This window comes from Clarias gariepinus, chromosome 20, assembly GCF_024256425.1.
Source record: "Clarias gariepinus isolate MV-2021 ecotype Netherlands chromosome 20, CGAR_prim_01v2, whole genome shotgun sequence".
NCBI classification, from domain to species: Eukaryota; Metazoa; Chordata; class Actinopteri; order Siluriformes; family Clariidae; genus Clarias; species Clarias gariepinus.
The window spans coordinates 21,015,040-21,037,831 of record NC_071119.1 but is presented as its reverse complement, the minus strand read 5'-3'; the positions used below and the strand labels follow the sequence as shown (position 1 = coordinate 21,037,831).

Here is a 22,792-nt window from a genome sequence, read left to right as displayed (position 1 = left end):
CTTGAGAAAAAACCTTTACATTACTTTTTAAAATGCACTAATTTCACTGATTCACAAATCACTGATTTTCTGATTTGGTGTTTTACTTTTATTTTTGAATTACGATTTAAAAAAGAATTGTCACTCCCCAGTTACAGATTCATCATGAAGCTGAATATTTTACTCATCCTGTGTTTAACTGGTGAGAGACTTTTTATAAATCATTTTTTTTCCCTATATAAGAATATAACTTTTAAAATGATAAATGGTGATTTTATAGTATTTGTTCCAGGGCTGTAACCCCTGAATTTAATTGAAAAATCTCATGACTGTTATAAAATTGAAAAAAATATTATTTTGAATCAGTCTGATACATTCATTTATAACTTAATAGACATGTGAAATATGAGATCATAAGAATATTTAGTGGACCTGAGTATTTTGTCATCATCGTCTATACCACTTTATTATGTATTCAGGGCCACGTAGACCTTGAGCCTATCCCAGGAGGCCTAGGGCACAAAGAGGGGTACACAGGGTGCCAATCCATCTCAGGGCACACACACACATACATACATACACGCTGAATGTTTTCGTCAGCTACAAAATATAGCAAGGTTCGATTCACACCTTGGGTCTGTGTGCTTGAGGTTTGCTTGTTCTCTGCATGCTTGGTGGGTTTCCTCCCACTGTCCAAAGACATGCAGATTAGGCAAGTTGCCATTCCCAAATTCACTCATATACTGTAGTATGTATGTGTCGTATGATTGGTTGGCACCTTGTCAAGTGTCTACCCCACCTTTTGCCCTAAGTCTTCTGGTAGAAAGTCTCCAAACCTGTAAAGGACAAGTGGTATAAAGTGATGAATGAATGAATGAATGAAGTGGCCTATATGGCATTATGCAATACTTGAAGTGGTCAGTGCGGATGGAAGAAGCTGTGTTTCAAATATCACTTCTCCTGATAGATACTGCTTAAAGTAAGCTTTGTGATTATTAGACAGATCTTGATTTTTTTTTCCCAATTCTTCTGATTTGCAAGATCCATCATGGGCTGCCTTTACAGCAGTAAAGTATACAGTACAACAGTATAGGAACAGGACACACCTTGTGACTTGACCCATAATTTTAATAAAGAGCGGTTTTGCAGCTTAATTTGTGGGCACTCTGGTTGTCACCATCTTGACACCTGCACCGCAGTTAATCCATAAATCAGTAAAAGGGTAGAAAAAATAGAGCCTGGATGTTGGTTGGAACATGCCTACAGATCAGATCAGATAATTCGCTCTAGCCCCAGAAAGGTGCCTCCTAAGATTGTAGGTCAGCCTTACTGACACTGTGATGGCCAAGACTTATGCATCTTTATAAGGTGCTCTCCATTGTGGTCGTTTTTGTGCAGCCATCATCATGTCATCGGTAATGAGTCGAATGCATTTCGCTTTTACTTTGATCTGGTAAAAGATAATTGGCATATTTGGAGCAAGTGGTAGGGCATTCGTGACAGGTCCATTCTTGCCAAACCATCTCAGCCATGATTGTATGATTCTTTGTTCAATGGTCTCTTGCTGGTGGCATCCATGTCAAATGTTCTCACTGAGCCAGCGGTCAAGGAGGGTGATGCCCAGGATTGGGCAAAGGCATCTCATGTGGAATGTTCTCAGGGTTCAGAGGTGTTCCACCAGCAGGGTCCAGGTCATGGATGCACAGAGCGGGATTGGGCTGATGACAGCATTGAAAACTGTAAAGGTTCAGATTTGTGGTTTGATCACCACACCCAGCAGCATCCTCTAACTCAGCAGCAAATGTATACCAGAATTAATCTTTCTCGATTTTCAGCCTTCATGCTTACTTACCCAAGTTACCATAAGCTAGTTAACTAATCTTTAGCAATCTTAGCTTTCATGTGCTAACATTACTTTGCATTTAATTGACCTACCTTATTGATACTCTATACGTCGTCCCATGTCAACTCCTACATATCTTGTGGCAAGTTAAACTACAATGATTTCAGTTAGGTTAGATAAAGTAATGCATAGCAGACAGACAATATTTTTACACCTGCAATGCAGATATCACTCAGGTCAGGCACTCCCCTAATTCACTCGCTACAAGATGAATTTTCTTCCTAATATTGACAGCAAAGGCTAAAGAAGCAAATATGAAAAATACAATTTTACAAAATTACAATTAAAATATGAAGAACCCGTTCATAAGGTGTTAACTGAATTGAACTCAGTTGACCTGTTGCAACTCATCAGGCTCTGGAAAGGCAGATGTTGGTTTGGGCTGTGCTGGATAGGCATTGTTGGTGTTTGGCTGAATAGAACCAGGCAACACTCTAGTTAGCCCTGTTTCCTCCACTTAGAGTTTTATCCTTTTCCTGTATCCTTTCCTTTTGTCCTCCTAGCAAGTAACTATACAACAAAAACGAACCAAAAAAGGATGTGCAATTATAAAAATGTAAATCTTCTGAACTGCAGGATTGGACTGTGAAACATGACCTTATTTCATTATATACATTACCAGTTTACATAGTTTTATGTATCATAAAAAAATTAAATGTCACCCACAGGTCTTGTTTCAGCTGCGGCATTCATCCTGCTAACTGTCCCTCACAGATATGAGCTGAATATGTCACAGGTAACATGGTCTGTTGCACAGAATTACTGCAGGGAGGTATACACTGACCTGGCAGTAATCCTAAGTTCTACTGATTGGCTAAGATTAAACAAAGTGGCAGCAAGTAAAGGTCTGACGAAATCTGCCTGGGTCGGTTTGTACAACGATGTCAATAGCTGGCGCTGGTCCTTATATGATCTTCCTCTGAAGAACGTCACATACACAAGCTGGAACTATGGAGAGCCAGATAATTCTTATGGGATTGAATCGTGTGTTGCAGTAGTGGCATATGGAGACTGGGCAGATTTCGATTGTACACTTTATAAACCCTACATATGCTACAATGGTGAGTTAATATCCTGCCTATGATTTGCTTAATTTTGGTCTGAATGATCATTTTGCAACATGCTTTAGCTGAGCTTTTTTACCTTATTACCCTATTTTTTTTTTTGTTTGTTTTTTTGCCATTTCACAGCTAATTTTACTGGTGCTAGTAAATTCATTGGCATCTCTAACGTTCGAAGGACTTGGCTTGGAGCTCGAAACTACTGCAGACAATATCACACAGATCTGGCCATCTCACTTAACAACACCGACAATGACTACTTATGGCATTTGAGGGCTTCCCAGGGTGATTCCTGGATTGGGTTATATAGAGACACTTGGAAGTGGGCAAATGGAATGAATGCTTCAAATCTTCCGTGGGCTTCAGCAAAACCCAATAACTATGGAGGTCGTGCGAACTGTGCATCTCTTAAAGGTGGACTGTTCAGTGATGAAAGCTGCAACAACCTGCGCAGCTTCTTCTGTTACACCAGTAAGCATTTATTTTTATGAATAATACCAAATTATCATTATTTCTTTCTCAAAAAGTTAAAAAGTCTGTTAATAATAATAATAATAATAATAATAATAATAATAATCTCCCTATTAACAGATTCTTTGTTGCAGATTGCAATGAACTTAAAAATGAGGGCTATGGTGGCTTAGTGCAGGGGTCTCCAAATCCAGTCCTGGAGGGCCAGTGACCAGCACAGTTTGTAATTCACCAACACCTAAACCCACTGAACCGAGTAATTAACAGATTAATTAATTCAGCTGTGTTTGAGAAGAAGAATCACGAAACTGTGTTGGACACTGACCATTCAGGACTGGATTTGGAGCGTGTTTGTGTGTGTATGTGTGTGTTCCTTGTGATGGATTGGCACCCTCTTCAGGGTGTAACCTGCCTTGTGCCCTAAGTCTCCTGGGATAGGCTGCATTCCCACCCCATCACTGTATACAACATAAAGCAGTATAGATGATGAGTGTGATAATGATAAGTCTATTTAATGTTCTTTGAGCTAAAGATGGGTTGGATATTAGATGCGGGCTCATTGAAAATATTTGAACGCCACAAATTAGCTCACGGTTCATAAGTAAATAAAAGCATGAGTGGAGGAGAAAAGATGAGTCTTTATTTAGAATATAATTAATTAATTAATTGTCTACTAAAACTTCAATCTTGCACTACAAAAAGATGTGAAAATAATACTGTAGTTTTTCTTAAGAGAAAAGAATTATTACATTATAGGGACATTAAAAGGAAATACTTTAACTAAATGTGTTTTTGTGTGCATGACTTCCACAGACTCACCAATGAGGGGTCAGATATTGAAACTGCAGGTGAAGTCTACTGAAAGTGTTTTTGATCCTCCACTGCAGTCCATTGTAGATCTAGTGAGTAAAATAATCTTTTAAATTTTATTAAAATATGTGTTATAACACCATGATAAGCTCAACCTTGCTTGTCTTTTTTGCCTCATTCAGAAATGCTTCAGCTACTCTTCAGAACTAAATCATGTATCTGTTTTTCAGATCCAGCAGAAAATAGACGAAAACGGCATGTTGCAGAACACTTCCATGACCTGGAGGACCGAGCCAGATGGACAGATCTTTCACAAGAAAAACAAGGAGAAAGTGTGACATCTAAATGCTTATAGCTACATTAGGTTCTGGCAAACTAAATATTTTTTTTATTTACCACCAATATTTAGACTTCAATCAGTAGTGGGAGTTAAAAGCCAGGGTTAGACACAAGTAGAGAAATTAACATGGAATTGTTTAAACATAGGGGTGTATAACCAGTAACACACATTATTTCCTTTACCTTATTTCCTTTGAGCTTTTAATTCAGTTTTATATGTTCATGCCAAATGTCAGATATTTAACGTTCAGCTTTTGCAACAAGTTTTACTGACTGCTCAACACAGGGTTCAAGTACGGTGAAAGTCAAAAGGAGTTTATTAAAAAACAGGAACATAGAGTTAATGTAAAAATATATATTATATATCATATATAAAAATATATATATTTATGATTATTAGAGAACTTGCTTAACAAATGTATGTGCCTTACTACTGTATACCTGCCACTATGATTGTTTCTTATATTTATTTTCTTATTTTTCTGGAGTTATACAAATACAATGCTTCTTAAACAAATAATAGTATACATTTTTTTTATTTACCTAAAAATTAATTCATCAATTTTGATGATTACAATTTACAGCTCATGAACAGTAAAAAAAAAAAAAAAAAAAGTTACCTCAAATTATTGGAATATCTCTTTTCCTGTTAAATTTAATTATTATTCATGCAGTGCAAATATTGTGCATCTTTCAGTTTGCTTCAGTACACACAACTTAATAATTTTGAATACTGCGGACATAATTTTTTAAATATATTATCATCTAGCCCATGCACAAGAAGGGTAAGCCATAGAAGGTCATTTCTAAACGAACGCCAGGCTTTCAGAGTGCTTGTTTCGAAGCATATTCATGGAAAGTGATTGGAAGAGAAAAGTATTGTAGAAAAGGTGCACAAGTGACAGGGACGACCATAGGCTTAGGAATATTATTCAAGGGCTTATATATATATATATATATGATCATGTTGTTAATACAGTAGTATGCGTACAATGGGATTCTACTAATTTGCATAAGGGAGTCTGTAAAGAATAGTTTAAAAAGGTAGATTTAAATATAGTTTAATCCAATTTAATTGTTGTTGAGCACACCCTATTTCCAAACAAAACTGTGATTACATCCCGTTCAGTGCAATTCAATTTTCTCAAATAATCACTAAATTTAAAATAATTTTTGCATATTTTCCAACACCTTCTGTAGTAAAATAAAATCAATACTAGCACTAAAAATTCAATATTGAGTACTGCACCTTAAAGTATTTTAACCGGAAGTTAAAGTAGCAGGATCATAAGTAACAGAAGCGCTGGAAGTGCTACCCAAATGTTAATTTTAGAAAGTTTCAATTATAAGGTGCAGGTTTTTTATTGGTACCTAGACCCAAAAAGATAAAGGCACATATCAAGTAGGTTTACACGCATAGAGAGTTTTGGTAAAGTGGGATGTTTTGATGTTGTCACTCCACTTTTCCATGGATTCTGTCTAGTTACCTTCCTGCTGTTCAGTTACAATGTAACCGCTGAAATTCACAGTATCTCTGCATGCACCTTGATCAAAATGTGAAGCCTTTTAAACCAGCGTATGTATGGACACATTGAAGTGGGGATCCCTGATTAAGCAAAAAAAAATAAAAAATCTTGATTCAGACATTCATTCAAATCTCATTTCTGAATGACGGCAATTCATTTGCATGTATTTTCCTGCATTCAGATCATGTTCACTTATTTACTTGACAATAATCCCAGAAGTTATATCAGTTCCTCATTTATGGCATTCCACTGTCACTCATATGATGTGTAACAATGAAGCAGAACTAAATAAACAGACTAGTCAAGATTTGGAGTAGTATGCCATCACGTTCATGCCGAAATTTGTTTTACATTCAGATTTTTCTCCATCAAATTGTATTTACACTGACAAACTGTATATCCACTATCTTTCCTGCATGTGTTCATCGCTGTCCTTGCTTAATTCAATTAGAGGCTAAAAGACTGACAACCCAGCCAATCATAAGTTGGAGGAACCTACATTCTGATCACCTGTTTTTGATTGGCTACTTCCAATGCTGTCTGTCCCCTCAATGAGGATGTGTCAATGCATTTTGCAGTTACAATGTTATTTATTATCGCATGTGTTTATATTATGAATTTTATCAGTATTTGGTAAATATCTTGCATAATCATGCACACACACATGCAATTCTAATTGGGATATACTCTATCTTGCTATATCAATTAATTTAACCTGCTGATTTGATTCTAGCTGTTACACATGGACTCATCAAAATCAAATCAGAAGAAACCTAAAAGTGTGTTAGGAATAGCAATAAACCAATGAAAACATATAAATGCTATGCTGTAAAATTAAGACTTAATTTTAATCTACCCAACATTGTGACATTTATCTTATGCTGATAAAAGTAATAATTATATTAACTAATGCATGCAATGATGAAATACTGTAGTTGGCCACGTGTCCAAAAAGTACTGGTGCTTTTTATTTATTATCATTAAATAATTTTAAAGCTGTCCAAAAATATAACGTTAAGGTTCGAAAATGAGAAGTGATTAATACTTTTTTAACCTGAGTGCAATAAAGATTTTGGCAATAAATAAATAAATAAATACAATCATCATGTGAGGGATTTGTGATCTCAATTCCCATATAGGGGAAAAAAAAAAGTGATTCACATTTGTCCAAGAATCATGAAGCCCTAAATAAAATATAAATAAGATTATAAAAAAAAATACATTATAACACACTCAAATACAGCCTTTATGACAAAATTTATTTTGTGCTACTACAGCTAGACTTCTGTTGACAATAGAAATTCAATGAAAGGATACTAGTAAATGGAAATACAGTACAATAACACTTTAGTGGCCAATACAGGAAAATCTGTTAAACAATGACCTCTAGTGGCCAATAAAGGCACCAGACTAATCACTACCTAAACTAGTAGTAGCCAGCAGAACTGTCCAACTATTAAATTCTTACTATAAGTGTGTATGTTTAAAATACAATAAAACGTGCTGTTTATATTAATAAATAAATAATAATAATAATAATAATAATAATAAATACGTCAAACAACTAAGAACCTGACACATTTTGAATCAACGTTGTGTTTATTTAAGACGGGTCAAGGTGAGAGACAGTTCACTCAAACAAAAGTGTCTGTTTTCTAAAATAAAAAGCGTCTATTATACCAGTACTCAAAACAAAAATTAAGCAACAGCAACAAAAAAAGCCAATATGGCTGCCTATGTTCATTGGACAAAATTACAGAAGCCAATATGGCTTTAGACCTGACGGCAAGCAAAGTTTATTTCTTCACCTCCTGGGCCTTCATTAAAGCTTTGATGGCTCTCGCTCTCATCTCTAATTCCAGAAGTGCCAGCTGCTGTGCTGATGGTGCTGCAACAGGAAGTGATGCAGGAGCCTCTTCCATAGCAACCGGCTGCGAACACAGCTCAAGCTCTGCCTCGTCATTACCCTGATTACTTAAAGCAAGGATCTCGCTGACGCTCTTGTCGATGTCACGCTGAAGCTCCAGCTTTGGCTCGTCTGATTGGAGGTCCGGTTCAGGAGGTGGGGCTTGGTGGTGCTGGGGCATCACTGTAGGAGCGGGGACTTCCACTTCTTGAGGTTTGGGGTCTTCGTGGCCTTCGATGTCACTGTCATTTATGTCAGCGTTAATGCTTAGAACGTCGCTCTCCTCTCCGGATAAACCTGTGCATGCAAACAGAGTGAAAAGTTAGCTACTCTGGTTTCTTAAATATTAAAACCACACTTTTTTTCAGGCTGAAGAAATAAAATGCTATAATCCAACAGATATATTTTTACATAACATTTTGTAGACCTAGGGTCCGTTCTTCGTACGTCGCTTGACACATCCGAGATGAGTTGACACATCGTGCTAATTACGATCTGGCTAAGTTGGTTCGAAGTTGGTTCGAGCACACATGTTGTTGATGATTAGTATAGCTGGATTGAGTTGTCTAGGATTATTGTGCAATTTTTTTTTTTTGTAACACGCGTTATGCGCTGAAATGCCCCCCCTGCCACGGATTGCCCCCCAACATAATCGCTATCAAATATTATATTAGAACATAACTTCATAGGTTAATGGTTTACAAATTACATGAAACAATTAAATAAAATAACAATATGAAAATAAATATGTTGTACTGTATATGGAAAAATAGAAATATTAATATTTATTTCAAATACAACATGTGTACTTTTATATTGCTTATTTTATAATAAAATTAGTTTCGTCCAATTTTTCATTATAAAAAATATTTATTTTTATTATATATAAATATTTATTTGCATATTCTTAAAAACCCCTGAAAAATAAACTTGTTACAAAATAAACCCTATACAAGAATTTGTATTAATGGTCTTGATGGCTGTCTCGTGCCTAGGGTTTATTATAATAGTAATATCATATTTGATAATAATAAACCTATGAATTTATGTTCTAATATAATATTTGATAGCGATTATGTGGGGGGGGGGGGTCCATGGAAGGAGGGCATATACTTTTCTCCCCCACGTGAGTGAGGGAAAAAAGTATAATACAAAGGGTCAATCCTGCTCTTTAACCAATCAGATGTCACCTCGCCATTTCAACGAATCATAACCCACCAGGAGCGCAGCCTAAATCCTGTTTACATGAAATAAACCTGCTCCAGAGCAGGTTCAAGCTTACGGACATGTTGCTATGACAGCAAATTGGAGAATCGCATCGAAGAACGAAACAATCCAAGATCAGGACAAATCCACAACAATCAAATCCAGCTAACTGAGTTAGCGACGTACGAAAAATAGCTGGATATACAGTTTTTTTGTTGTTGTTCCAAAATTACCTTGCTTATCTTCTCTTTCAGCAGACTCTTTCATAGATGATGTGGAATCCACATTATTGTCCTGCCTAAATGTCACATAAAAAAAAAAAGAAAAAAATTAAAATCAGAGACTTATAACTACTGCATGTTTATTTACATGTGTATTAATGCCATTTACCCACTAGAGGGAGACAAAGCTGTCACGATCTATAATTAAACGAGGTTTGCCTTTGGGTCAGAGTTTTCCAAGCAGGACAAATTACAGTCACACACCCTAGTGATTATAGCAGAGCGTGACATGTAATGGAAGCACAATTCAAAGTATCAGAGTGATGGTTCAAGTCGTTTTCCTTTTTTACATTACAGTACTGGTGTTTTTAGGGAAGGAGGAGCAAATTCAAACTAAATGAAAACGGAAATCTGTATAGACCAGATGCCTTAAAATGCTAGACTTCTCAAAAGTCCAGAATATCCAGTGATCTGTGGCTATACATAACAAGCATGATTCATTGAATGATTTGTTAATACATCAAGTATTAATAATAAAGATACTAAAGGTAATAACGTTAATGTATAATGAAAGGTAGGAATTCCTGGACATATGACTTACTGACTGTCCACTGAAGTTCTTTTAATATCTTTTTCCTCAGTTTCTGCGTTAGCCGTCACCTCTTTACCTTCCAAAGTGAAAGAGATGACAAAGATCAAATTACAGGCGCATATACACTGTGTATATAAACAATCCAATATAACTTTTTAAAAATCATTAGCTGTGAATAACATTTCCTTTTCAACGGCATTTCAGATTCTACACCAGCATAACATCAGCTTCCTTAAGCCCTAGAGATCTATGACGTAAATATCATTGGAAGAAATTCCTAGTGACCCTGGTGCTTATTTGCTAATTGGGGTTGTACTTTTGTTGCCCTTGTGAGAAGTTGGTAGTTAACTGTAGCATTGCTGTCATGGTTACAATTGTGATTACGATGACTTTTTCTGTAAAAACAAGCATGTTTCCATTCTTACTCTGCATCATTTCATTTTATATTAATGGGAAATTGGAAATTAGGGGAATCAATGTTGACGCAAATATTGGATTGTGTCATAGAATGAAATGGCTATCAGTAATGACAGCTTGGCAAGCCGATGACCTGATGTATGTGATGGTGTCAATAGCAAGAAAGTTACACAGAGAGGACAGATAATTAAATAAGCAAACTGGACAGACTAAAAACTAAAGCACTGTATTGCTATCGTTAGGTAATTAAATAGTAGAGAAAGGGGAGATTGATTCAGGTGAGTATTGAAACATTTTTTCACTTATATGACTCCAAATATGTATTTATTTACTTTTAATGTTTTTTTTTTTTAGTGGTAAACATGGCTGTTCTTCTGTAATCCTGCAGGTGGTACGCTAAACTACTAATTCACACAATGGCAGGCACCACAGCATGCCCTGTGGTAGGAGTAACTTATATAAGTTTTTGGGTTTTTTGGAGGGAACGAAATATGCAAAATGTAATATCAATGCGAGGTATTTATAAAATCATGATACATGTCGAATCACAGTACAAATCAAATCAGCATCTAGGTATCGTGATAGCATATCGGCTGGTTTCCTAGTGATTCCTAAGACTAATAACAAGATCAATAGAAAATTGAAAGGATTTGTGCCATAAATGTGACCAGAAAACTGCATGAAAAAGTAAAAACAAGGTAAACGTGATTAACCCTCCAGTATCTGGAGCAGATTGTTCTCGGACAGCTGCTGCAGTTGATCCCAGCAGAGAGCCTTGATCTCGGTGAACGTGCAGTCCTACAGAGATATCAGAACAACACACAATCTAAGGTCAGGAATGTCCACATGAAGAGACAAAGATGTTACATGATGAAGACATGTGGAAAGAATGTTGAGACATGGAAACCTTCAGCTCGACCGGCAGCATCTTTTTCAGCTTGTCTTGGCCGAGGACGTGGAAGCACTGCTCGAGCATCTCCTGTCTGTCGTTCACGTAATCGCTGATGGGTTTGAAAGGCACGCTCAGGTCCAGCGCACCTTCCTCCATGTCGCTTGGCTCTTCCTGAACCTCCAGCACGTGATTCACCTCCTCCTTAGGATCCTTTAAGATTCAAATGACAAATAGACAGACAGAATGATAGAGAGATAGACAGGTAGATATTTATTGATCCAGAAGGACATTTCAAACATTCAGTAGCGAGTATAACACAACTGACAGGACAGATGTTGGTTTATAAATAAGTTACTTGAAACAACTGTAACAGTAATGAATGGTTGTCTGTATTAGCATTAGCATAACTATCTATATCTATATTTATCTGTATTCCTAAATGAAATAAATCTCGAACCTCCACGCTGGATTCTGTGCTTCTCCTTTTTCTGGCTCCATCAGCCGACCCCCTGCGAGAGTGCTTTCTTTTCTTGTCTTTCGCCGTTTTCATTCTCTTCACGTTTTTAACGCTATATTTATAATACAGACACAGCCATTTTCACAGCGCGCGCCGGTTTTGGCGCATGTTGATGACCTCACTGTGACGTCGCAGCTATTGCTATGAGCAGAGACATGGAGGCTTGATACAAATGGTTTTGTCTCCCACAGCCAGTGTGTATGAAAGACCATCCTGAAAACAGCTAGATAGTTTTTCTTTTCCTTCACATGATGTATTTAGATTTGTAAAATATTTTTTCACACATTATTAAACTCATTCATGTCCACTGGCATTTATTAATGCCCTGCTTCAAATGTGTACATTCTATAATTGTGGATTTAAATAATATTGCCCTGTCATGTAAATTAATGTATATATATATATTAAAAATAATAATAATAAAACATGGAGGCTTGATACGCCAAAGTGTCCGCCATATTGGTTTTGGCGAGCTTAGCCTGATGACCAGTGTTGCCAACTTAGCGACTTTGTCGCTATATTTAGCGACTTTTCAAATCCCTCTAGCGACATTTTTTTTAAAAAGCGACTAGCGACAAATCTGGCGACTTTTTCTTGTGTTACTGGAGACTTTTGGAGACTCTGATGTGTCTGTACTGACTCTTCTCAACTTGCCACAGCAGCTGCCGCCGCCGGCCCCTCCCCCGTCCCAAAGCACTCACAGACAGGCCTGTCCTCTCGCAGGAGCCCCCCCAGTGTTAACTAGTGTTAGTGTTGAGGGGGGTCTGGAAAAAACAAAAAAATTTGTACTACTCTGTGAAATTGTTCATGTAGATGATATTTAAAAAAATGTTACAATGTTATGGTTAAACTGTTCATGTTTTAAGGTTCTAAGTGGATTATAAAGATAAAAAAAAAAAACTCTGCCAAAGTGTCTCATTTGGGTCACTTTTGCCGGTCCCAAGCCCAGGTAAAGAAGGAGGGCAGGAATTGTGACATTAAAAAAACTAAACTAATGTTAACCAGTAACACTAGCTTTCCTGTTCTTTTTGTTTACTATATTTTTTATTTTATTTAGGCTATTATATATATTAAAAAAATAAAAACAGAGGCCTACCATAAGCATGTATTATTCTTTTTCTATTCCATCATCAGCATTTGTACACACTGTGTATAAGCTAACTGAGACATGGCATAGCATTTGCATGTCTTTGCTCTTTTGTTGATTTTAATTCCTTTAAATGTCCTCATTTATAAGTCCCTTTGGATAAAAACATCTGCTAAATATTAAAAAATGGTGATCTATATAGTAATATATATTTATATATCTATGTATAAAAACTATGACGGTGCGATGGAGCTTTAGTGCCACGTTAAAAATAAAAAAATATGTAAATCTACAAGCATAAACTCAATGTTATGAGATAAAAGTCGAAATGTTACAAATACACATTCTTACCATATTTCAAGCTTCAAATAAGTGTCACGTAACTTTATGAAAGCCATATGACAGAATTGTCTCTTACTTTCGGTTTCTGAATTTGCAAATAACTTGCAGGTGCAGCGTATATTATGCAAATTACGTGATGACGTCATCTAGCGACTTCTAGCGACTTCTACGACAGCCAATGGCTACTTTTCTTACTGACGAGTTGGCAACACTGCTGATGACTCGTCTAAAGTGTAAAGCTAGATTAGCTAGAAGAGTAGATTTAATTTTTTTTATTTTATTTTTTTATAAATTTAGTCCTGTCCAATTCTTTTTTCCCCGATTTTCTCCCCAATCTAGTCGTGGCCAATTACTCCCCGTCACTAGGAGGCTCCCACACACATCAAGGCTACTACAACCACTCAGTCGGGAGGACGAAAGCTATCCCGTGTTTCCTCCGAACCACGTGACGCGAGCCGACCGCATCTTTTCAAACTGCTCGCTCACGCACCGTTAGGGGCGGAGTAACACACTCGGAGGAAAGCGCTAGCCGCTCCTTCCGTGTGCACGAGCTCACAGACGCCCCTGATTGGCTGTAGAGCCGTGACTAATGTGGGAGCATAAGTACCTCTCATCCCTCCCCCTGAGAGAGCTCGGCCAATCAGCTCTCTGTGCCTCCGGCTGTGAGAGGAAAACAGCATCACCCGGGGTTCGAACCAGCGATCTCCGGATGATAGGGCGAGCGCTTTACCACTGCGCCACTCGGAGGCTAAGAGTAGATTTAATAAGAGAGTTTGTACCCAGAATAATTTGTAATAAAAAATGTAGTAATGTGTTAAACTGAACCCCATCATAGTATCACTGTAATTTGTATATTAGTCTGAGAATAGGAACTTTGAATCTCTGATGTGTTTTGTTGTTGTTTTAAAAGAAATTTATTCAACAATGTTTATGACAGATGTTTACCACAATGTAAATTTGTTCATAATTGTATAAATGTGCATACAAAAAAAAATGTGGTGTAATTTATGACAACTTAAAAAAACACTTACAAAAAAACAGAAATGATTATATATTTTATATTGTGTTATATAATTTACATTTTTTGTTAATTATTAGGATTAAATAAAATCACATAACAGCTACTGAGGCCTGTGTGTATAATCTGTTACTATAGAAACTAAAAGCGGATTGGAGCGGATTAACCTGGGTGGCACAGTGGCCGAGTTGTTAGCACTGTTGCAGGGGTTCGATTCTCGCCTCAGGGGCTGTGTGTGGAGTTTGCATGTTCTCCCTCTGCTTGGTGGGTTTCCTCTGGGTTTCCTCACACAGTCAAAAGTCATGGAGATTAGGCTAATTGACTTTTTCGAATTGCCTGTAGTGTAGTGTAGTGAGTGTGTGCCCTGCAATGGATCGGCACCCCATCAAGGGTGTACCCTACCTCACGCCCTAAGTCTCCTGGAATAGGCTTCATGCCCCCTGCCACCGGGATAAAGTGGTAAAGACAATGAGTGAGTCTTTATTAGTCTTAGATGTCTTGTATCAGCTGAAGACTGTGTACATATGAGCTGCTACTATAAAAACAAATAATAATTAGAAGATTAACCCATTATTTCTGTTAATGCACCATAATCTACTTTTCAAGACACACAGGTTTAAAAAAATATTGCAAGACACATAGGTATTATACAAATGTTATAAATAATGAATAACTTTTGACCACTCAGACTAAAAAAAAAAATGTGCTATGTTGTAGATTGTTTTGAACACTTTTCAAAATGTTGAACATTTTGAATAATGAGTGCCTCATTCATTACTTTTCAACTTCAAATATTTTAGGGGTGTAAATTACCTTTATTTGAAGGTCTAGATTATGTAAATAATTCATTATAATGAGGGGAAAAAAACGCTATAATTTTATAGTACTTCTATAATATTTCTATTGAGCTGTGAAAAAATGTGAAGGTGAATAAAAGATGAATGTGGACAAAAAGGGACACAAGAATCAAATGATGCAATGATTGCAGAGTATTGGGGCAATAAAAAAGGATGCAGCTGCAGGTAGTGTAAGACTAAGATTCATTTTACAACTAAAATCAAACTCAGAAACAAGAAAACTCACTAGAGTTATGTGAAAAACAAACAAAGGAGACCAAATGCTATGTATAATATTAAACAGTCATACACAATACAGTAACAATTAGATACAGATCACAGTGTATGAATGTGTTTGTATACTGTGGAGTATAATAAAGGTAGGGTGTGCACAAGTGAACACAAGGGGTTTAAACAAAGAACCAAATTCCACCATTTTGCCTAAATGTTACCTTAACAGCTACTTAAATTTGTGCTCCCTTAAAATCCACATAAAGTGCTGCAATGCAGAAACACACACTCTCAGGAAAAGGATATGATAAATGATAAATGGATCATGGTAACCTTTTAGAGTAAAGCTATAAATGTTATGTTAATGGAGCACATCAGTCAGCACTGGCAGTGTGGGGATTTCAAAGCGAGACGTCTGGCTTTCCTCCTTCGTCTGGACCTTAACAAATACAGCAGACTCCAGAGCAAAACCCAATCATATTTTATACTGAAATTGCATCCACTGTTTGAAATAAATAAGCAGTCACGAAACTCATGATGTGTTTTAACACAGATGGTGTAAGCAAAGATGTATTAATGTGCCAACTGTATGCATGCCTTTTCAGAGGAATAAAAAATAAAGGGAAAAACATTCCTTGCTTTATGTTTTGCTTGCTTTGACTGGTGTCAATAAACATTAAAAGTTTGTGACCAAGATTTAGCGTAAACCCATAAATATAGCTTGGTACGTTAAATATAAAACTATTAACTAAGATACTAACATACCTTTGCAGCAAAACAGCCACATTTCATAGTAGTGCCAGTAAAAGGTCAGTCCTATTTACACGATTTAAATTATTCAACTATTTATAAAATACCATCTTTGTTTTGTGTGGTTTTTTTTGTTGTTGTTGTTGTAATTATAAATGTTTTTCAACTGATCATTCATTAAATCCTTATAAAAGGCAAAAACTGACTGACTATGAAACTGACATTCACTCATTTTTTAATTTGCCAGGAAAAATATAAAGCATGATACAGCATGTACAGTGCTGCAGAGGTGCTCAACAAACAGTAGGGGCTCATTATATTCCTAAAAAGTCTGGTTTCGGTCTGCTATAAAAAAGTTAGACTGGATACCTTACAGACAAAGACCCAAGATTGACTTACAGAACACGTTAATAAGTAAGTTAATTGCAATAAGTGGGACAGGTGTAAGCTAAAAAGAAACCGTTCACTTTCCTTTTACACACAAACCCATTTATATACATCATTTAAAAGTTGCTTTTATATTGATAATCCCAGTTTTATTTTTAGAATGAATGTGGGTGGTTTGTAGTGGTAAAGAATAACAGGAATACTGCTGGGTATTAGGTGAAATCTTCTGGTGCGAAACAAGGCTTTTTTTTTTTTGTAAACAGATTCACAATAAGAATTACAGAGTGGTGAGGTTTTCATTTGATTCAAATATTATTATTATTGCTTTTACATTTACAATATTTTGCTGAAGTTGCTTAAAGTAGTGCCTTGTATTCTGAAAAGTCGATGTTTTATAAGGGCCATTCAAGTCAAACTGGGACTTTCACTGGGTGATTCAATTTCTTTTGAATAAAGGATTGACATACAGAAGACTTTAAACACAGTATGATGCTAAAACATATTTGATTGAGGCAACTGGGAATGGCTTCATTATACTGTACATGGATGCACGACACATTACACAATGTAAAAAAGAATATACTGTTAAATGTTTATTTTAGGCAGAACTTTAAGTAGAAGTAATGAAGTGACAGACAAAGGCAATACATTCTACATTTAATGAGAATATATTTTGGTTTCACTTTTCTTTCACTTGAACAGATACAAAAGGGTACTGTAGGAAAACACCCTGTAATGTGGGAGGTTCCAGTGGTTGAGAATAAAAGGAACAAACACATCTGTCTTTATTTTGGAGGACACAAGGCTTGGTGTAAAAACACAGCACTTAATAGTGGTAAGTTTTTATTATTATTATTATTATTATTATTATTATTATTATTATTATTATTTCCTGCAAGCATAAACCGTGAGTTTTATAATCTGTTCTTAGCTGCAATGAAATCAGCTCTTTTGCCCAGTATATTTAAAATATTTTAAGAGCTATATTCTTAGAAAAAAGACTTGACAAAAATATGCATAGAAAAATATTTTGTTACCATTGACCATTTTTATGCATTTTTTTTTTTTATTCTCTGAGACCCAACATAAATAACACTCTAGTTAGAGAGTTGGGTTTTCTATTTTATTGCACAAACAAAACTTTATACAGGATGAGCTAAAAGACCCTTCTTATGTACAATTATATCTTAAAACTATACTATATTGAAACAGGAATGTTACGGCATTGTGAATACCTGGCAAGGCCTATGAACTAGGCAATAAGGTGCTTTTTTTTTTTAAATAAACAAATGAAGGGAGTTTCCAGAGAATAAAAGAACTGATTTGCATCTGTTTTCATGTTGAAGAACCTGCTCTACCTGAAAGCCTTTATTTTCTGGTAGATTCCAAGACTAATTGGAAGTGAAGTCTTAACCAGAACTTCAGAAGTGGTGAGCTTTTCTTCTAACATATAACATACCAGTCAAATTTGGACACTGTGTTCTGTGTTTTTGTTTTGTGATTTATTTTCTATATTTTAGAAAAATACTGGAGATTTTAAAACTATGAACATATACAGCATTATGTAATTAAGCCATAACAACAGAACCTGTTATTATTTTAATTCACGAAGGTCAGCTGCTCTGGAATAGTTCTTGCAAGAACAGTATTGACAAGTGCATTTACAAAATCTATCAAATTCAGAAAGTAAACAAATGACAATCCTCAGAATTGTCAGAATTTATAAAACAAAAGTCCACAAAGATGATGTAAAACAGAACTGCTTTAAAAACCATGGTTGCTGCAAGAGATCTTTGAGAGGCGTTTATGTTAAACTGGGACCTGAAAATGAACCATTCATTTTTCCAATGAAATCAGTGTTCATCAGGATACATCCAGTGCTTATGTTAAAAAAAAAAAAAAAAATAAATAAATAGAAACAGGAAAATAAATGTCAGTGCACTGTCTGTGTCTTGTTTTTGTGATTTCAATTGCCTTAAAATGAAAAAATAAAGAAGGAGAATTTGATTGAGCACGAACATACCAAGGTGTAAACAATGAAGAAAACACAGATACAGAAACAGAGAAATAAGGCTCAAAATGAACATATAGTAAATAATAACTAATACGCCAATATGCAAGTACACAAACTAATCATGAACCAAACACGGAACAGCTGAACACATTCTGCAACAAAAACTGACAGGAGGAAGGCAGGAGATATGGCCAAAATAGAAAACTAAACAAAGACTAGCACATAACGTTCGTTATCTCCTAATGCAAAATGGGACAGATATTCACTTTTGCAAAGATTTGATAATCAGTTAAAGGATTCTTAGCTCAGCTTATCGAATGTCACTTTGCAGATTATGACTGTGGAGGAGGCAGAAGAAGATGCTGATGATGACAATGATTGTTAGATGAAGATGTTTGTGAAGCCTGTACTATACCTATACTTACATTCTTACTTGATCCTAATCATCCTGTAACACTTGTTTCATGTTTTTTGTTTTGTTTCATCAGTGCCTTATGTTTTTATGTTGTGGGTGGGGTGGGGGGAGGGGGTTGTCTACTTCCAAGGGTAGGCGACAGAACAATAGGACACGAGTATCATGGTAGCTAGAGCAGTGCAAAGACAGAGAGTGACTACTGTACTGTAAGTCACCTTTGTGAATGCACATGCATTGCTCCCAAACATAGGGGGTTTACAAGACCCTACCATGTTACTATACCTTCCTGTTCCTTTTCAAGGTACAGCAAGATATAAAAAAAAATGGGCTTGTATATTCTTAATGGAAAACTTGAGCAATGCAAAGACAGAGTGACTACATTAAGTCACCTTTGTGAATTCACATGCATTGCTCCCAAACATGGGGGGTTTACAAGACCCTACCATGTTACTATACCTTCCTGTTCCTTTCCAAGGTAAAGCAAGGTATAAAAAAAGATGGGCTTGTATATTCTCCATGGAAAACATAGGGGGATTACAAGATTCTACTATGTTATTATACCTTCCTGTTTGTTAAAGCAAGGTATAAAAAAAAAGATGGGCTTGTATATTCTCCATTGATGAAGGAATGAATTTGATACCAATGATAATTTTCAAAATTATTACATATGCACACTAGCCCCGTAAGAACCCTGGAGTTTAAGAAGTAAGAGTACAATTTTTCCAAATATCAGCAACTCCCTCCACAATATAAATTAAGAAAATTAATCATCGGGAAAATAGACAAGCCTAGTGTGGCCAAATACAGGCTAATAACCATTAAGTACAGTACTGTACGTTCACTGTGTGTGAACGGGTACTGACTGACCTATCATGGTCAGCACACTTAATAACAAGTAAAAAAAATGCACATGATTGCATGATAACACTTGTACATGGTGTATATCTATCACTTCTAATAGCATCATTTTCTTATTTTCTGTAGCTTTATTAATGCACAAATCATATTATTGTTTTATTAGATTAGAAAGAAACTTTCCACTGTGGACCAAAAATTTTGTATACATATAAAATTTTAATACCACATTTATTGCTATATTTTATTATATATTAATATGATAATATTATTAATATTATATTAATACAATATACATTATATTATTCTGCTTTTCCTGAAGTGTGTTGATACAAAATTGCATCTATTGATGCAATTTTACGTTGGACAAATATTGTCAAAACAAAAAAGAGTGCTCACACACTGTGTATCACCCTTATGTTTTATCAGACAATGTGGACATTTTCCACTGTCTACTTTAAATACGTTAAAATTCAATCAAATATAAAAGTTATATTAGTTGATTTTAATGTATTAAAAAAACTTTTTTCAGCTGCCTTAAATGAAAACTTGGGATGAAAGTATCCACTATTTTCAATTCAGTAAATTCCTATAAATATAGGGAAACACTGTATTCTTTGTTCTATTGCTGTCTGTATTGTACTTGGTAGTGTGATGGGATCATCAGAGACTGGCTGGTTTGGTTCTGATAAGTGTGGGAAGTGTGCATTATAAAACAGAAAGGAATCTGCATTAGTTTGATTGTCATCGTTAGCCATGCAGTCTTTCCGATATACAGACACAGCAGTGATTAAAACCTGTTTTAAAATGCATGCTTACAGTGTGATTAAAATTTTTTTGTGTCGGTCTCGATCGTATCACATATAAGATATGTATATTAAATTTCAAATGATTTTCTTGTGTCCTGTGCTTTCATTTGTGATTCCTATGCATTCTTTTCACCATCAAAATTTCAAGTAGAGACTGAGATAACAGTTTTCACTCTATACAGAGACATAGATTTGCTAACATGAATGAGAGTCATTCACATCACCCGCTGGTGAGTTTGTTCAGTTTTAATAGGAAATTTTTAAAGTTAAAATATACATTAACATTACTTGAACTAGTATTTAAGCAGTATCTCAATTAACAGTACAACCAAGTCCATGCAAAGGAAAATGTTTTTCTTTCTTTCTTTTAATAACAAAAAATTGTTATCTTTCATTTAAATCGCTTTCATGACACAAGAAGAATGTTTTGCTTTCTGCAGTTGTCTTTTAAATTTACAGAGTTTCTAGAAAACCTGTATTCTCTCATAAGTTTTTGTCTATTTAATGTGACATTCATAACATAAAATGCTAGATATTTTAGAGATTTTTTTTAATTTATTTTTTTTATTTAAATTAATTCACTGAGCTGGTCCATGCTGAGAGGCTTTTTATTTACTGATTCCAAAAGTCATAAACATAATGCTGGAACATAATAATAATAATAATAATAATAATAAGCATAATCATTCAGGATATACCCTGCCTAGTGCCCCGAGTCCCATGGCATAGGCTCGTATTACCAAAGCTTCTTAAGCCTAACTGTTGCTCCTAGTGAGGAAATTCTAAAAATAATGAAATTTTCTCAAAACATCTTATCCCTAAAAATAGGTCCTAAGGTAAAAACTGTTGAGAGTATAGAGGAAGACTTTTAAGAGGCTTAAGAGTTTCTTTAGCAAAGGAGAAAATGGCGGAATTCAAATTCAAATTTTATTTGTCACATACACAGTCATACACTACGAAATGTAGTGAAATGCTTATACGACTGCCATTGACCCTAAAAGAGAATTAAAGTTTACAAATACGAAATAAATATGAATAAAAGAAATACGATAGAAAATTAAACAGAAAAATTAAATTAAACTGGGAAAAATTGAACTAAAAATAAACATAGAAATATGATGTACATAAAAATAGAACAAATTGAAATATACTGTACTGAGAAATATACTGTACTGAGAAATATACTGTACTGGGTGTGCAAATATGCATAGAACAAAATGTCTTTGTGCAAAGGTTATTAAAGTGTCTGAGGTCCTTCACGATCTTCCTGGCCTTGGTCCAGCACCGCTTGCTGTAGATCGAGTGCAGGTCAAGGAGCTAGGTGTGGATGATGCGCTCAGCTGATCGCACCACCCTCTGTAGAGCTCGTCTGTCCTGCATGGTGCTGTTCCCGAACCAGGTCGTAATGTTTCCCGTCAGGATGCTCTCGATGGTGCAGGAGTAGAAATTCCTGAGCACCTTGGATGTGACAGGACCATGCCAGATCCTGCGTGATGTGAACACCGAGGTATCTGAAGCTGTCCACTCTCTCCACTGGGGTCCTGTTGATGACGGGGGTCTGGTAGTTCCTCACCTGCTTTGCACTGAAGTCCACTATCAGCTCCTTTGTCTTACTGACGTTCAGGAGGAGATTGTTCCTCTGGCACCAGTTCTCCAGATTTCCAACCTCCTCCAGGTAGGCCGTCTCATCGTTGTTCGTGATCAGGCCCACCACAAAGAAGAAATATTCTCCAAAAACTGATCATAAAGCTAAAAGTAAACACTGCTCTTGATTTTCTTGTGGTTTTACTTCCTTCTGTCTTTCTTGGATTGTTGGCTACATACCATCCAAAAGTGCAACTTCTGTCCTACAATCATGTAAATTGGTAAAAGTTGAGCCATTTTGCTCCCATCAATCTAAAATGGATTACAAGCAATAAAATCATTACAGTAAATAAATGTACAGTAAGAACTTAAATATAGTAACTACTGTGTGGACATTGGTTTCGTTAAAAGTAGATACATTTTCAACATTTGGCTGTTTTAATTATGTTTAACATATTTAGCCTACAACAGAAACTTTGCATAAAGTATCCTGTAGTCATAATTATACAATTTCTTTATATACAAACCTTATGATTTTACTATCTGTTCTATTATCATGTTTTTTTATTTTCACAAAGAGTGCATTTATACCTTTACAGAGGTCAGAAGTTATTTTTTTATCAA

General features: G+C 35.6%; 1 protein-coding gene and 1 long non-coding RNA gene across 2 annotated transcripts; one reads left to right on the top strand and one right to left on the bottom strand.

The window, feature by feature from the left end:
- Positions 1 to 7,329: 7,329 nt before the first annotated feature.
- On the bottom strand, positions 7,330 to 11,939 carry LOC128508831 (caspase activity and apoptosis inhibitor 1). The gene is made up of 6 exons (XM_053480306.1): positions 11,781 to 11,939; positions 11,339 to 11,533; positions 11,145 to 11,229; positions 10,024 to 10,090; positions 9,435 to 9,499; positions 7,330 to 8,292 (listed from the first exon to the last, which is right to left on the bottom strand). The coding sequence occupies exons 1-6, from the start codon at positions 11,871 to 11,873 to the stop codon at positions 7,886 to 7,888; spliced, it is 912 nt and encodes a 303-aa protein (XP_053336281.1). The 5' UTR covers positions 11,874 to 11,939; the 3' UTR covers positions 7,330 to 7,885.
- A 2,805-nt stretch (positions 11,940 to 14,744) lies between these two features.
- On the top strand, positions 14,745 to 20,669 carry LOC128508832 (uncharacterized). The gene is made up of 4 exons (XR_008355962.1): positions 14,745 to 14,759; positions 17,194 to 17,326; positions 17,838 to 17,921; positions 18,837 to 20,669. It is a non-coding gene; the product is annotated as an uncharacterized LOC128508832 (long non-coding RNA).
- The last annotated feature ends 2,123 nt before the right edge of the window (positions 20,670 to 22,792 follow it).

Bases quoted from the DNA above. Each gene is read 5' to 3' on its own strand.
- LOC128508831 (XM_053480306.1), bottom strand. From the start codon at position 11,873: ATGAAAACGGCGAAAGACAAGAAAAGAAAGCACTCTCGCAGGGGGTCG. The intron at 9,500-10,023 runs GTAAGTCATATG...TGTGACATTTAG, and splicing joins AGAACTTCAGTGGACAGTCA to GCAGGACAATAATGTGGATT. The intron at 8,293-9,434 runs GTAATTTTGGAA...TTGCATGCACAG, and splicing joins TGAAAGAGAAGATAAGCAAG to GTTTATCCGGAGAGGAGAGC.